Source organism: Amblyomma mixtum, chromosome 5 (genome assembly GCF_055824585.1).
Source record: "Amblyomma mixtum isolate Tamu chromosome 5, ASM5582458v1, whole genome shotgun sequence".
Lineage (NCBI taxonomy): Eukaryota > Metazoa > Arthropoda > Arachnida > Ixodida > Ixodidae > Amblyomma > Amblyomma mixtum.
In genome coordinates this window covers 204,309,265-204,326,609 of record NC_143016.1, presented here as the reverse complement: position 1 = coordinate 204,326,609, position 17,345 = coordinate 204,309,265, and the positions used below count along the sequence as shown (strand labels likewise).

The window sequence follows — 17,345 nt, the reverse complement described above, 5'->3', positions numbered from 1 at the left end:
CCCAGCTTACCGAATTTGTACATGACCTGTCAAGTGCTTTAGATAAGGGATATTCTGTTGACTGTATTTTTCTAGATTTTAAGAAGGCCTTTGACGTTGTATCACATTCCTTATTAATACAAAAATTATACTGGTACAACATAAATGAGAACGTTATTAGGTGGATAAAGGAATATTTGAGCGTTAGGCGCCAATGTGTTGTTGTCAACGGGAAACAATCGCATGAGGTGGCTGTAACATCAGGGGTGCCTCAGGGATCCGTCTTGGGCCCATTACTGTTCATAATTTACATGAATGACATCTTTTCAGGTATTTCTTCATACATGCGTCTTTTTGCGGACGATTGTGTATTGTATAGAATTATTAACGATCAAAGTGACTGCGATGCATTACAACAGGATTTGTGTAAAGTGGCCCAGTGGTGTGAGAACTGGAGAATGCATATTAACTTACAAAAATCTGTACATATGTGTTTCACTAAAAAGAAGGTTCCCCATATTTTCACTTATAACATAAATAATAGCAGACTGCTTTCAGTGTTGGAATTTAAATATCTTGGTGTATATTTAACAAGTTCAATGTCTTGGCATCGTCACGTGCATTTCGTTACTGCCAAAGCCTGTCGTGTTTTAGGTTTCCTGCGACGTAACGCTAAACTTTTCCCTTTAAAGACTAAAGAACTGCTGTATAATACAAACGTTAGAAGCATACTTGAGTATGCTTGCACAGTCTGGGATCCGAAAACCTTGCTTGACGTTCAAAAGCTAGAAAGAGTTCAGAATTTGGCCGTTCGTTTTGTTTTCAATAACTATGGGCGATATTTTAGTGTAACGAGCGCGAAAAAATCTTTGGGTTGGGACTCACTTCAAAAACGTAGGAAAGTACTGCGTTTAAAATTATTTCATAATATATTTCATTCTAGAACTGGAATAGACAGAACCAAATATATAGCCAACCCTGATTACGTGTCTTTACGTAGAGATAATTCACTTAAAGTTAAAGAATACAGGTGCCGGACTGACCTTTTTAAAATGTCTTTTTTCCCCAAAACGGTTTCGGAATGAAACAAGCTGCCTGAGGAAGTAGTGTCCATATTATCAAATGATTCATTTTCTTCCATGCTGTGACATTTTTTTGTGTATAATAATTCCGTGTTCTTTCTATCTCATTGTTACCTTTTTTTTTTGTAACCACCTGCACACGGTGGCATTTGTGTACTTTTTCTTCTACCCCCCCACTGTAATGCCAGCCAATGGCTCTGTGGGTATGACGATAAATAAATAAATAAATAGAAGCTTTCAACTATCTGGTCATCATGGCTTGATGTAGGCGTGTAGGCCTGCACCACCTTCAGCTTGTACCTCTTATTAAGCCTGATTACGATAGCTGCCACTCTCTCGTTAATACTGTAAAACTCCTCGATGTTGCCAGCTATATCCTGATTAATGAGGAATCCCACACCTAGTTCTCGCCTATCTGCTAATCCACGATAGCACAGTACATGCCCGCCCTTTAGTACTGTATGCGCCTCATCTGTCCTCCTAACCTCACTAAGCCCTATGACATCCCATTTAATACCGGCTAATTCCTCCAATAGCACTGCTAAGCTAGCCTCACTTGATAAGGTTCTTGCATTAAACATTGCCATGAACTAAGAACGAAAACCACGCAAAGGACGATACACAGGGAAGAAGTAGACAGGACGAGCGCGGACTTGCAACTGTTTAATTGAAACACATCTTCCTTGAGCGCACAAAGATAATCGGAAGGGCCAAAGACCAGAAAACACGTGAGGTCATCGAAGCCTGGCAGATTGATAAATATGGGCCCGAAAAGTGTGTAAGTGAGGCTTCGGTCCATCTGTACAAGAAGGAACTGAAGTTCCTGAACTCGATTAGATAGAGATTGCTTGTTGCGCATGCGTAGGGTTGGTGATGGAAGGAAGATGTGTTTCAATAAGCAGTTGCAAGTCCGCGCTCGTCCTGTCTACTTCTTCCCTGTGTATCGTCCTTTGCGTGGTTTTCGTTCTTAGTTCATGGATTACCAACTAGCCCCCCATCGTACACTCCTTCAAACGTTGCCAGGTTCAGTTTCCAATGGCGGCCTGTTCGGAGCCAGAGATTCTTAGCACCCTCCGCTGCGTCACAGGTCTGACCGCCGCCTTGGTCAGTTGCTCCGCAGCCGCTGGGGACTGAGGGCCGAGGGTTAATTGGTTTGTTCATAGAAGGTTGTGGCCAAGTACTACACCAGGGTGGCCAAATCCTGCTCTGGTGAGGAAGTGCGTTGTCGGTTCTGGTGACCGAAATCAGGCCGCACTCCAGGGCTGGTTATGCAATTCCATCGACACGTGGAGATTTTTTTTTTTTTTTAATCCGGTGGAGAATTGCGTGGCACCAGGATTCGAACCCCGGTCCTCTTGCACGCGAGGCGGATGCTCTACCTTTACGCCATCGCTGCACCTCTACACTGCATCACTGCATTTTCACTTTAACTTGAAGAAAAAAATTTCAAAAGGTGCTGCGCTCTGACTTGACTAGCAGATTCAGCTGTGAGAGCATTACACTGCTTGCTCAGCATGCACAGGTGGCACAACACTAATGTGGTGGCAATCTCCATCATACACGAAAAACATTCGCACCATGCGACACTCAGAGCAAACACAATTGGTGTCCACATCTGTCTTTGGCTCACAGGGTTGACTGACAGCCACCATCTGCCCTTTGTTGGTCGCGCGCTCACTGCACGACTGGCACTCGCAGTGTGGGTGATGATGTGCCTGATCAGCAGGATCAACTCATTTTCTCCCCATGATGTCGGACACTGGCTCCCAAAATAAAACTGTGTTGGGGTATCGACCAGTCGCTTGGTGATGAGCCCCCAGGCAGGACAACAAATCGGAGGGTGTCAAGGAGGCCCTCACAGATGTTGACAATCACACAAGAATATGGCGACAACAGCAGCACCACTTGCCAGAAACCCTTGCCACACATGCTTCCTTCCATTTCACCCGTGAGCTGCTGATCAGTGTGTCTACTTCGTCTCCTGTGAGCTGCAGGTTTCACTCTCACTTACGGCGCCTGCTGCTCCTGGAACACTGAGAACACTTTCTTTTTTTTTTTTTTTTCAGGATTTCACTTCTGGTAGCAAGACTTCATCGCAGCGCACCCTCGGAATTTATGTTTTGCTGTATCTTAAGCAGTGCATTTGATGTGTAAATGATGACAGTGGTTTTATTTGGTGCAGTAGGGTCTCCACAACACACTGCCAAGATATTTTACCAAATGCGCCAGCAGAATTTTTGACCATGACGACGAAGGCCATGCCACCTTTTTCGCTCACAGCTAAAAAGAAAAAGTAGGAAGTGCCAGCTCTGCTACTGGAAGGAAAAACCAAGAGCAGAGCTCAGGACAAGCGCAGCAAGCCCCGCATCCACTTCCCGTCCTCCTCGCACAACTGCTCCCTCCACACCAGCCATGCTGCCCAACTGGAAAGGCCGTGGAGAGAGCAGCGTATTTTGTGCACAGCGAAAAATCGCCAGGACGGTAGCTAAGAACATGTGCAACATTTTGTATATTTTAATTTTTGTTTGTAATTTTTTTCTGTAAGTTCAGGTAGTGACCACAGATCTGAACCAGAAGACTGAAATAAATGAAAGATTAAGAATGGGGTGGAGCACATATGGCAGGTTCTCTCAGGTCATGAACGGCATTTTGCCAATATCCCTCAAGAGAAAAGTATACAACAGCTGTGTCTCACCGGTGCTCACCTATGGGGCAGAAACGTGGAGGCTAACAAAGAGGGTTCAGCTCAAGTCAAGGACAATGCAGCGAGCTATGGGAAGAAGAATGATGGGTGCAACATTAAGAGATTCGAAGAGGGCAGAGTGGGTGAGAGAAGAAACGCGGGTTAACGACATCCTAGTTGAAATCAGGAGGAAGAAGTGGGCCTGGGCAGGGCACGTAATGCAAAGGCAAGATAACCGCTGGTCCTTAAGGGCAACGGAGTGGATTCCAAGAGAAAGCAAACGTAGCAGGGGGCGGCAGGAAGTTAGTTGGGCGGGTGAGATTAAGAAGTTGCGGGGATGCAGTGGCCGTAACTGGCGAAGGACAGGGTTAGTTGGGGAGACATGGGAGAGACCCTGCAGTGGGCATAGTCACGTGTTTCCAAGCACAATGATAACCCTGAACTTTTGCAACAGTTCAGCAACGCTAAAGAAGAACTCCTTGCCAAAGTTCACTCGGGAAAAGATTTTTACTACAGAAATTCCTTGCCGCAATTAATGAAACACAATCCCCGCAAATTTTGGGCATCCACATTGCCACAGAGCACTAGTCCCAATACCTTCATTATTGATGATAAGCTGGTCTGTGACTCATTAGCTATAGCTACTAGTTTCAACACATATTTTCAGTCGGTATTTACAACAGATAACCTTGAAATGATTACTTTTCCTAGCAACTCTCAATGTTTTGTCGATGATATTTCAATAAGCGTCGAAGGTGTTCTGAACCTCATTCTGAACATAAATGTGAAAAACAGTAGTGGTCCTGATGATATCCCTAATGTATTTCTGCATCGTTACTCTCTTTGGACCAGCCGCTATTTGACTACCATCTTCCAGAAATCGCTATCATCCGCAACCGTCCCTGTAGCCTGGAAGCTTGCAAAAGTTATTCCCCTGTTTAAAGCTGGCAGCACCCAAATCTTGTCCAACTATCGCCCCATTTCGTTAACTTCACACTCATGCAAATTACTAGAACATATCATTCATAAGCACATTACAGAATTTCTTGAAGCTAACAATATCTTGTGCAAATTTCAGCATGGGTTTCGGCGCGGGCTCAGTACCATTTCACAACTTGTAGAATTCACGCACGACATTGCTAGTTCCCTCGACACGGGCTCACAAATCGACGCTTTATTTATCGACCTTTCTAAAGCTTTCGACACCGTTCTCCACAGCAAACTTCTTTGTAAACTTAATGCAATACTCAAAAACCCGTTACTGGTAGACTGGATATCAAGCTTTCTTTCGAATCGTACACAGTATGTTTCTTTCAACTCCTGTTCATCTGAAACTGTTAATGTATCATCCGGTGTACCACAAGGATCCGTGCTCGGGCCACTGTTGTTCTTATTATACATTAATGATTTGCCAGAAAATATTATTTCTAAAATTCGGTTGTATGCCGACGATTGTGTGATATACAGTTCAATTAACACCTCTGAGGATCACGTGCAACTAAATCAGTCATTCGTGTCATTCTGCTCATGGTGTGAAACATGGCAAATGCAAATAAACTTTCGTAAACCTGTATACATGTCATTCTGTAATCGCACAATACCATCTTCTTACACCTACTCATTCAAAGATAACTTTCTGAATCAAGTGTGCAAGTACAAATATTTAGGTCTTTTTTTTTCCTCTAACTTGTCCTGGTCCAAGCAGATTAACACAATATCCAAGAATGCAATGCGGAGGCTCGGGTATCTAAAACGTACACTTTGTGTTGCCCCCCAAGAAACTAAAGTGGTAACATACAAAGCTTTAATTCGTCCACTTTTGGAGTATGGGCCAATAATCTGGAATCCCCATAAAGAGTCCGATATCAGTAAGCTGGAATCCGTCCAAAGGAAAGCAGTACGGTTTATCTGCCGACGGTATGACAGAAATTTTTCACCTTCACCCACTCTTCCTGCCATAGACCTTTCCCTCCTTTGTACCCGCCGCGACAATGAGTGTTTAAAATATTTTCATGGCTTTGTTAATTCATCCCGCTTTGCTTCACTGTCTGAGTATTTGCATTTTTCAGCATCTTCATCTACAAGGAGCTACCACCCATTGAATGTAACGCCCATTCACGCGCGCACTGATATGTTCAAATTTAGTTTTTTTCCTAGTGTTATCGAACGATGGAATTCTTTACCCGGTGATATACGCTCCCTGGAACCAAACCTATTTTTCAATGTTGTTTCAAATCTGTGATTAGTCTGTTGCATTTCTGTTCTGTATTTTAATGGTGCTCACTTCTGAATATGTTGTCCCTCTCTGCCTTTTTTTTTTCTTCCTCCCACTCCTGCAATAGCCCCATCGGGGCTGCAGTATATGTAAATAAATAAATAAATAAATAAAATGGGAGAGACCCTGCAGTGGGCATAGTCAGGCTGATGATGATGACAAAAGGGAGCTTTGAATGAGTGCATGGTTTCTATGGGCCACCTGTCACCCTTGCCCAATGTACACTCATGCACAAAATAACAATATGTGTTGCACAATGAGAATACTGCTTCACAGTGCCAGGCCAACACTGAATTTCCCTGGCACATGCACCAAACAACCACCACTGACTGCACGTGGTAAGAGTTCAAGGGTGGCCACATGGTTCGCTCTCAACTCCCTCAAAGAATGCTGAAGCAGGGTGTGGTGGATCGAGCCAGGTGCTGCCAGGCTTAGAATGATGCATGCAGGATGTGAGGAATAACTGCCTGCTTTATCTCTTTGCCTTGACAACCAAGGCTGCAAAAGCCATCCCTGAAGCCTTGAGCAAATAAATAAATAAAATAAATATTGCCACAACTGGGATTCGAACCCCTGGTGGCCACAGCACGAGAGCACTATGCTATCGCCGATCACGCCTCGTGTTATACTGAACACACTCTGCGCACTGCACACTTCCATCTGAGCAAATCATATCAGAGTTTTAATACAGTATCAAAGCAAAACCATGAGCCAATCATGCTAAACATATGACTGCATTAAAACCCAGCCCTTTTTGTCTCCTCCACACACTCCCATTTCAGGCCCACTGGAATCAATCCTGCTGGCAACAGTGCACAAGAGTGGCAGCAACCTATGACGATGTGAACAATCCAAGAGATTGTCAGGTTCATTGCAGAGAGAACTGAGCAAACGAGAAATGGGCGGCAAAGACTAACAACTTTATTACGACTCCACCTCTTTTCAAAAATGCCAGCAGCATGTGAGGAAGGAAATCAAACACCTATGGCGTCACAAACGACAGTCCCAAGCTGGGCCAGCCCACTCGAACAAAGCATAGAAATGGTAACCACATCCCACAGCCATCCTAACTGGATGGGGGAAAGTACGACCACCTCATCAGTGGGCAGACACAAGTGCGGAGGACGCCCATAAAAGCTAGGCAAGCCACCTGCTCCCATCAATGTCACTAAACAGCAAAGCAGCGAAAATGAGGCACAGCATAAGCGCAGAAAAGCTATGTCATGAAACAAGAAGCACCAAGTCAGCTAAAACCAAAAAGAGAACACAAACAAGCTCCAAAACTTGAAGAAACATGAAAAACCCCGGAACTATCGCACGAGCTGACTGTAAGGAGCCAGCGCCACACTGCGGCGACAGAAGACGCACGGGAGCTGGACGAAGAACAAAAGGAAAGGAATGCGTGGCAGAGAGAGAACGTGCGGGGGAGAAGGGGAAGAGGGCGGTGGACGTGTTCTGCTGGCTCCCCGAGTTCCCAGGCCTGGGCCTCAGCCGCGGACGTCCGTCGCTGGGAGCCTCAGCTATCAGATCCAGGCGCCTCTCTCCCCGCCCAGCCGCAGCTTCTCGACACGGGCCGCCTCTGACATCTCCGTGGCGCACCCGGGCTACCTGACCTGGGGGCCGTGCCCAGAGCACACAGACGCTGTCTATTTTCTACGGCAGCGTTGAGGCCGCCGTGGAGAACGCTGCCAACCGGGTGTCAACGAAGGGAACCCGATTACTGCCCAAAGACTGCCCCTACGCCCAGCCACGCACCAGGCTCATCACTGGGATGAATTAAAACAGCGCAAGGAACGGGACGAAAACACGAAGGAAGAAGACACAGACACGGGCGCTGATCATCACTGATCATCACTGGGAGGACACAAAGAAATTTAAGTGTGACTCTCCTTTTTGACTCTCTTCTCGCGAGTGTTTTGTTTTCCTTTCCTTTTTCCTCCCTGTTCTCTTGTCTCTTGTTTTTTTTTTCCCGTTTCATTTCAATACTTAGATTTCCTTTCCTGCAAATGCCGCCTCGTTTATTTCTTTCCTGTAACTCGTGAATTTTAATGCGTAAATTCGACCTGCAGTCTTCACTTCCTCCCACTGCCACAACCAAAGGAGGAGGCCACCCGTCCGAAAACTGACACTGATGAGCACAGGGAATGCTTAGCTGGCTCTGAAGACAGCGATGACTGCCCCACTCAGCAGGAGCCCGTCCGTAAGTTGCTGGGGAAACCCTCCCTGGATACGATTACGTGCCACCAAAGCAGATAGGGTAGGCCGTGGTACTGCACTGGCTCAGAGGGCAATTTCTTTTTACTGACTGGAAAAAAAAGTTTGCCATGAAGAGTTATGGCATCGTACGCTCACTTATGCCACCAATATGTATATGGTACATTTTTTTATTCTCCTAATTTCTCATTTATTATTTTGTGAATTTTTTTGCAACTCAAAGTTGGCTTGAATTAGAGAAAAAATAGTGCCAAACCATGCACACCACAAGAAAGGCACGAGGACGAGACACAAGCGCTAACTCACAACTGAGATTTTATTGAAGTCAGGAAGCACCTTGTATAAGGTGAAGTTTCAAGGGGAAACACATTAACCTTTGCAACATTTTCTTAACAAAGGTTAACCGATCATTAGATAACCTTCTTTATAGGGGGGGGGGGGGACAGTTTTAAAGGTTGTTAGGTATGTGGACGATTTTTTAGGGCTTTTGAAAAAGCAGACGTCCTTCGCCTACCCCTCTATAGCAGGTGAAGTTTTAAATGCTTTTGACAAACATGGACTTGAGCTCACTTTTACTCATGAACTACTCGACACTAATGTTGTACAGTTTTAGACTTGAAACTAACCTTCCTTGAAAGACACGTTTGCTGGGGTTATTACCCACGTGCAAAAAAAGATCTTTTGCCTTACGATTGCATGCACTGCAAAAAGAGCATCGCATTGCCTGGCATCTTCTCTCAAGAACCCACACCAGCTGCAAGATAGCTTTCAGATTCAGATGGGCCAACCTTCGGCCCCTGCGCTGTGTTGGCTGCTGTTTGTGAGACCCTCCTTCAAAAACTTGAGCATGGAACACAAAGAAGAATGGATAGCTGGGCGAGTTTGTAATAATCCATCGTGGGAGTTCCCCCCCACGACGAAACACGAAGAAATACAGAGCGGAAGCCACTGGCTGTGCCTTACGTACACAACTCGAGGAAAGTGGCCAACAGGTGAGTGCAGCCTTTTCGGCTCCCAACAAGCTGGAAGAGTTGCGCCCCCGAGTAGTCTGTGACTCAATGCCAGATGAAGAAGCACGGTACCCAGTGTTCCGTAGGAGTGGTTTACGCAATCCCCTTAACCTGTGGCAAACTTTACGTTGGCCAGACTGGCCGATGCATCAACGAGCGTTTGGGGGACCATGCCCGAAATTTATCCAACATGAAAGATAAGTACGCACACTTGGTTGTGCACGTAATGAGCTGCGACGGTTGCGAGGCTCGGTTAAAGGAGACAAAGATTCTTGGCAAGAGCGCAGATAAAACTGCACGTGTTACTCTGGAGGCTTTCTACATAACGAAATTGGGCTGCCGGTGTGTTAGCATTCCATCTTTGTCTCTTTTTACCTCCGAGTACAATTTTCTAGATTCTGCTGTCAGGTAACTTTTCTTTTTATTTTTGTGATTTTGGGCTGCCAGCCTGTTTCTGCGTTCCGAGATGGGTGCCTTTGTTCACCTTCTCATCCCTGTCACCCTTTTTTCCCCTTGAAACTTCACAAGGTGCTTCCTGGCTTCAATAAAATCTCAGTTGTGAGTTAGCGCTTGTGTCTTGTCCTCGTTCCTTCCTCGTGGTGTGCATGGTTTGGCGCTATTTTTTCTCTAATTCAAGTATGCACCAACCAGCCCAAAAAGAGGTGTTAATCAAAGTTTGCCTATAAAATGTTAACTTCTTTGAAACCAACATTTCATGTTTGTTTATGCCAATAAAAAAGGGCTCTATTAATGCAAGCTACACTTTGATGTCCTGCACTGGAGCAAAATTTTAAATTTACGGCTTAATATATTTTTACACACACCATTGCCCATGGTAAGAAAAGAGTCAAGGATGCTTGAATCCCCACTAAGCCTACACAGCAATATTTGTGAACTTGAAGTTATACTGGAGCAAATCACAAGGTCATGATGGAGCAGAGTCGTCACCTAAAGGAAGCTACCAAGCTGAAGATAAACATTGTTCATGCACTATCCATCAGTTGCAGTTCCTGCCCAATTTCATGATGCCTCAGCGATATCTTTTTCCCGGATTCCCCCGTGGCTACTCACCGAACTGGCGAAGCACGTTGAGGCTGGTGTTGCTGACAAAGGGGCTGGTGGCCTCTGCTGCAGCTGCTGCGGGGCGGCTCACCTGCCTGCAGCACAGGGAAGCCCCCAATTTATTAGCCATGCTTTTCCATGTAAACTCCCGTCTGAGGAGCAGTCTGTTTGTGCAGTCGCGTTCACTACGAGTGGGCCTTCCTCGGACCATTGCCTTGGCGCTGGCAAGCGGAAGTGACTGCCAGCGATGCAAAAGCAGGCATTGGAAATTTTGCCCAGGGCTAGGAACTCTCAGGAGTTAGCCGAAAGACAGGAGAAACGTGGAATTGCTCTGGCTCACTGGTCAAACCCAGGGAATGAGGATGTTAGCCCAGAAGGACAACAGGCGGCCTTAATACCCATCGTGACATCACGCAGCACTGCAGGCTAGAAAGGCTAATCTTCCCTACTCCGCATAAGAACCCAAGTGGAGACACTTGTGCACTAAAACGTTCTAAAACCTGTGTCCCCTCTGTGTTGTTGTTTGTCAGTGCCTGGACTTTTCATGATGAGTGTAGACCAACCAGCTCAGCTTTCTGCCCTGTTGCACTAAAACTCTCCCCCAATCCCATTGTCCCAAGCCACCCGGACAGAGTTAGACCAGAGTGCAGCAAATACGGCAGCAAGGCCACCGCATCTTCTGAGACAGGTTCTCCAGGTTAGGCAGTCTGACAAGAGAGGTTGCTGTCACTCTCCACCAAACTGACCCACCTGTCACTCAAGCCAATAACAAAAGTTTTCATTCATCATCAGCCTGCCCACTGCAGGACCTCTCCCATGTCCCTCTCCAATTGACCCTGTCCCTCACCAGCTGTGGCCACCGTATCCCCGCAAACTTCTTAATCTCATCCTCTCACCTAACCTCGGCGCGACAGCGCATCGGCCATGCGCTTACCACTGTTTTTCGCCCAGGTCCTGTCCCACGCCCTTTTTTCTTGGTCGTCCGTGGATATATCGTCGTTGGATAAAGCACCCAAGCATGCGCCTGTCGAGTTCAACCACAGCTCGACTGCTGCTGAAGATGCCTCGATAACAAGCTGCTGCTGCCTACCACCTGCGCATCTGCCTCCCAGTTTGGCTTCGACCACACTGCTGATCTGGCAACAAGGACGCACTAGCAGCACTATCTCCGAGGGGCGGATATTTATTCGCCAGTTGCAAGCCGGCCAGCTGGGGCGCGACATCGCATCGGCCATGCGCTTACCACTGTTTTTCGCCCAGGTTAGTTACCCGTCTCCTGCTGCATGCTATTGTAGTTCCAATCGATGTATTATTGCGGTGTCGTGCCCCGACAACTTGCTGTGTGTTATGAAAAAGTGTGTTGTTAAGTTGAAGTATGGTCATGGTCTTTTATGTAAACTGTTACTGCTTCTATGCGGTGATGTCGAGAGCAACCCCGGTCCCGGTTTCGATACACACGAGATGAATTCGGATAATGAAGCCATTGATGGCATTCACGCTGCCATACAACGACTGGAACTTCGCCATTCGCAGTTCCTTCAGGAACTGCATATGTTTAAACAGCAGCAGGACGCTACAAGTACGTCTTTAAAAAGTTTACTGGGCAGGATCGCTATACTAGAGAACGACATGCATTCCTCACGGCTAGCCACAAGGGCTGGTGATTCAAACGCACCATCGTGTGTTGACGCCTTGACCAGAGAGGTTGCCCAACTTAAGGCCTGTTTTGAAGATATTTCTAGTAAGTCCCGCAGGAATAACTTGCTTATTCTAGATCTAAATGATTCCGCAACAAAGAGTTGGTCTGAATCTGAAAAAAATGTGCGCGAATTCTTCTCGTCTTATCTTAACCAAAATGTTCCACCTGAAAGCATCAAAAGGGCTCATAGAATAGGTCACTTTGGTGTAGGAAAGCACCGACCGATTGTCGTTAAATTTTGTAGTTATAAAGTCAAAGACAATATCTTATCGTGCGGCTTTAAGCTAAAGGACACTAAGTATGCCATACGCGAAGACTTCACGCCCGCAGTCAGAAAGGCATGCTTCATGCTTTCACAATACGCACGTGACCTGGCTTTTCCTTCCAAGTTACGATTTGATAAGCTTCTCGGCAACAAAAAGTGTTTTGTCTATGATTTTGAACATGACCGTGTCATCGAGCTTCGAGAATGAAAGGGAGGCAACTGCCCGCTCCGCTGCTCGTGCCCACCCTTGGCGTCATCAAATTTTGAATTGATAACTCTCGTCGTGAATTGCAGGAGTATCAAAAACAAAACTGATGAATTTGCTACTCTTGTTTCCTCTGTAAAACCGCATGTTATAATTGGCACTGAATCATGGCTGGATAATTCCGTTCTCAGCTCTGAAGTATTTCCCACCGGTTATGACGCGTACCGTAGTGATCGACACTTGCATGGTGGGGGGGTGTTCTTACTTATTGACCAATGTTTTAGCTCTTCATTAATAACAGCGCCTCTAGGTGGTTGCGAGTCAGTATGGTGTAATCTTCGCCTAAACAATGGAAAGAATTTGGCTATGGGCTCTGTCTACCGTCCTCCTTCTGCTACCAACCCTGACGCTTTCAGTTCGTTGTCCGAATTTCTACTCAGCTTAAAAAGTGACTTTCTTTTTGGTGGGGACTTTAACATGCCTGATTTCAAATGGGTAGACTACAAACCTCTTCGTGCGAATCATTCTTCATTATCTTCATCCTTTTATGAATTAATTACTACTAATAACCTGTATCAGTACGTCACTGAACCTACACGAGAAACTGAGCACTCATCTTCAGTGTTAGATTTACTCTTCAGCAACCGGCCTTCAGTAGTGCGTGACACTGTGGTCATACCGGGAATAAGCGACCACAGTTGTGTTGTCGCTAATGTTCGGCATTTTCCTTATTTAATTTCAAAAGGTCGACCACGAAAGGTTTTCTTTTTTAATAAGGGAGACTATACATCAATGAGGAACGAACTTGCGTCTTTCCTTCCTGAATTTATTGATCTTAACCAGAATTTAGATTGTAGTTCCCTTTGGGAAGTATTCAAGAATAAGCTGGAATGCCTAATTGATCAATATATCCCATCTAAAAGCCTTTCCGGAAAGCGCCGCCGCGACAAACCGTGGATCACACGGCAAACCAGACAGCTTATCAGGAAAAAACATCGCCTTCTAGAATCATACAAAAAAAAATCGGTGCCCTGCAGTATTGCAGTCGATTCGAGGTCTCGGCAGTACACTAAAAACTGAAATTAAGGCTCTTAAGGATAGCTTTTTAAATGACTTGGGATCAAAACTGCATAATAATCCTAAGGAATTGTGGACGTTTTTGAAACACAATGGACGTGAACAAGTCTGAATACCGAATTTAGACCATGATGGTGAAGTTATTACTAATGATGGTGATAAGGCATGCTGCTTTAATGCTTTTTTTCAGTCTTCTTTTGCGCCAATGTACTACATCGGAGAACTTCCGTTAACTCGTGAATCTGTCACTGAAACCATGTCTGAATTGGCTTTTACTCACCAAGGTGTGTCAAAATTGCTTAGTGATGTGAATTCATCTTCTGCCGGTGGTCCTGATGGTGTTCCTAACTTTGTTTTAAAGTCTTGCACGAATGAAATATCTTACTACTTAGTCATCTTGTTCCGATCATCACTTAAGTCAAATGACTGGAAAAATGCTAATGCGGTACCAGTGCATAAGAGTGGTTCAAAAAGCTCTGTTGTTAATTACCGACCGATTACTTTAGCGAGTGTGTGCTGTAAAACGTTGGAGCACATAATATATAGCGCAGTCATAAAACACCTTGACTCACATGGGTATTTTACAGAAGTTCAGCATGGCTTTAGGTCAGGTTTTTCCTGTACTACTCAGTTGCTTGAGTTTAGTAATGATCTGGTTTCTTCCTTTGACCGTGGCTCTCAAACAGATTGCGTATTTCTAGATTTTAAGAAAGCCTTCGACTCTGTACCTCATTTACTATTGTTACACAAGTTAAGTTGTCTTGGTCTGCACCCCAGTGTCATCGATTGGCTTCATTCGTATCTTCAGGGCCGCATGCAGCGTGTTTTGATTAATGGTTCGCACTCAGGTTATGTAAACGTTTCCTCAGGTGTACCGCAGGGGTCTGTTCTTGGACCCCCTTCTTTTTCTGATTTATATCAATGATATTGTTTTGGATCTTACCTGCAAAGTTCGGCTCTATGCTGGCGATTGTGTCGTTTACACTGTTGTGGAAAATTCCTCTGATGCGTTAAAACTACAGCGAAACTTGGATTCCATCCAGTCCTGGTGCTCAAAATGGCAAATGTCTTTGAATGCCACAAAATGCCAATTTGTCTCTTTCACTCGAAAGTGTTCCCCATTACAAACATATTACTCACTACATAAGGTTCCCTTGCAAAAAGTACTTGAATATAAGTACCTCGGCGTTTATTTTTCATCTCACCTAACATGGACGAGGCAAGTTGAGTACACTACATCCAAAGCCTGCAGAATGCTTAATTTCTTAAAAAGAAATTTCAATAAAGCACTGTCTAATGTCAAACAACTCCTGTATTTCACTTACATCCGACCAATTCTTGAATATGCCTGTCCTGTATGGGACCCCCAGTTTGCTTACTTATGTGATATGCTCGAGCGCGTCCAAAATAATGCTGCGAGATTTGTGTCCAATAATTACAGCTTCTCAACTAATGTCAAGTCTCTTAAAAACCACGTTGGCCGGGGATCTTTAGCTAACCGTAGGAAACATCTGAGATTACAAATCATGCATCGCATCTATTTTGGAAAGCTGAGCATTGACAAAGACCGGTATCTGCTTCAACCTCACTTTTTTCTAGATGAGTTGATCATCAGTGGAAGATCCGAGAGATTAAGTGTCGCACAGATGCTTACAAAACCTCGTTCTTTCCACGGACGATCAATGAGTGGAACAGGCGACCAGCCGGCGTCACTGAGTGCTGCACGGAAGGTCAATTCCGCGCATTTTTATCTGATGTGTGACGTGGCGCGCAGTTGTCTTGAGTGTGTCTTTTTCATTTCATTAGTGTTATTTTATTTCGGGAGCGTGGTTGTCTTCCTTCAGTGCATATTTTTCCTCATCTATTAGTTGTGTGATTATATTTCTGTTATTACGTGTATCTTTCGGCCAAATGAGCAGACGTTATTGTGTTCCCCCCCCTGCAATAATGCCCTTGGGCGCTGCAGGTATCTGTAATAAATAAATAAATAAACCTTCTGCCACCCCCTGCTACGGTTGCCTTCTCTTGGAATCCACTCTGTTACCCTTAATAAGGACCAGTGGTTATCTTGCCTTCGCATTGCACGCCCTGCCCGAGCCAACCAGGATGTCGTTAACCCGCATTCGTTCCCTCACTAACGTTGCACCCATGGTGTGTGCATGGGCCGTCCCGCGTCGGAGAGCAAGTGGCGAGAGCGAGTTTCTGCTGGCCACAGTGGCCTCGAGCCCGTGGCACCCGCATGTGTCAATCCTTGTCCGTCGTGTGCGTATGTCGTTTTTCTCTCGCTGTGCACGTGGCTTTCGCTGATATCCACGCATCGTTTTCTTCCTCGATTTCCTCCATGTTAAACTTTCTTATGTCGGCTACCTTGGGCTTATTTATTAACTTCGACAGCTCTGCTAGTTCTATTCTGTCTGTGCAGTTAGACGTCCTCATGCTTTGGCGTTTCTTAATCGGATCTTTAGTCTCCTGAGATAGCTTCCCGGTATCCTGTCGAACCATCCTACCGCCTACTCCTACGGCGCACTCTGTAATGATAGCTGTGGGATGACCGTTCGTTGTTTCAACATTACGGTCGTCTTCTTCGGTTAAAGTGGAAAATCTGTTTTGCAGCGAAATCCTGAATTCCTCTACCTTCCCTCTTAATGCTAACTCGTTAATAGCCTTTCGCTTCACTAGTTTCCTCCGTTCGCTTTTCAAACCTGAGCTAATACGAGACCTTACCGTTCTGTGGTCCCTACAAGGAACCTTTCCGAGGACCTCCGCATCCTCTACGATGCCAGGGTGAGCGCACAGTATGAAGTCTATTTCATTTTTAGTCTCACCATTGGGGCTCTTCCATGTCCTCTTCCTGTTGGCTGGATAGCGGAAGAAGGTATTCATGATCCGTAAATTATTTCTGTTTGAGAACTTTACTAATAACTCTCCCCTGGTATTCTTGGAATGTATGCCATAGTCGCCTACCACCTACTGCTTATGGTTTTGGTGAAGTTTTCCAATCAAAATGTACACTCGCAATATATTCTGAAATTTATTTTTGTATGAAACATTTTAATGCAGATATGCATGCTTGGGTTTAACTTTTATTTCCACGAGTACTGGGCAACTAAAAGAATGACAGGGCTTTGTAAGTGTACTCACATAAAAAACTTGTGCTCTGGGGATGAGTTTAAGAATGCACTGATTGTCATTGCTCAACCACTACGCCAGCTAGCTTAAAATAAAGTGCACTTTTGAAATGGGCATAAACAGTTACATTCAAGCTTGGCCACATCATCCCCCTTTGTAGAAATGGCTGCTGTGGTCTGCCAACTCATGCACCTCAGAATATCTGCCGAGTTGGATGGACTGAACTTGGTGCTTAACTGGTTAACCACAATGAAAACATGCGAGTCCAGCATCCCTTGTCAGGTTACCATCTCAATCAACAGTCTTACTTCCCTGCAATTCCCGAGTGCTCGACATGAGGCCGCCTCGCAGGCCACCCTCAAGCTTGTTTCTCTGTCGTCTCATCACTGCACTGTGCCAGGATGGATGGTGGGCACCTGACGGTCTATGCCAAATGTCCCCACTCGGACAAACTGCAATCCAGGCAAGGAGAGGCCGAGCAGTTTTCTTCAAGAGACAGCAGGGAGAGTGTTTTAGAATGCAACTGCATGAATGTATAGCGTGCCATCGTGGCTCGGCCGCAGAAGACGACAACAGCCCCAGCACGCCTGACAAGCACGCACAGACTGAATTTTGTGGCAGCTTAACTGCATGCCGGCGGAACGTTGTCCCGTTCCTGCCAGGCT

At 45.5% G+C, this 17,345-nt stretch overlaps 1 protein-coding gene across 3 annotated transcripts in view; it reads right to left on the bottom strand.

The window, feature by feature from the left end:
- The window catches only part of LOC149345465 (syndetin-like), a 194,532-nt gene that overhangs the window by 95,411 nt on the left and 81,776 nt on the right, over positions 1 to 17,345 (bottom strand). For all 3 annotated transcript variants that reach the window (XM_089546659.1, XM_089546660.1, XM_089546661.1), the window contains exon 16: positions 10,315 to 10,400. In XM_089546659.1, coding sequence (XP_089402785.1) covers positions 10,315 to 10,400 — 86 coding nt within the window. The remainder of the gene's footprint in view (positions 1 to 10,314; positions 10,401 to 17,345) is intronic.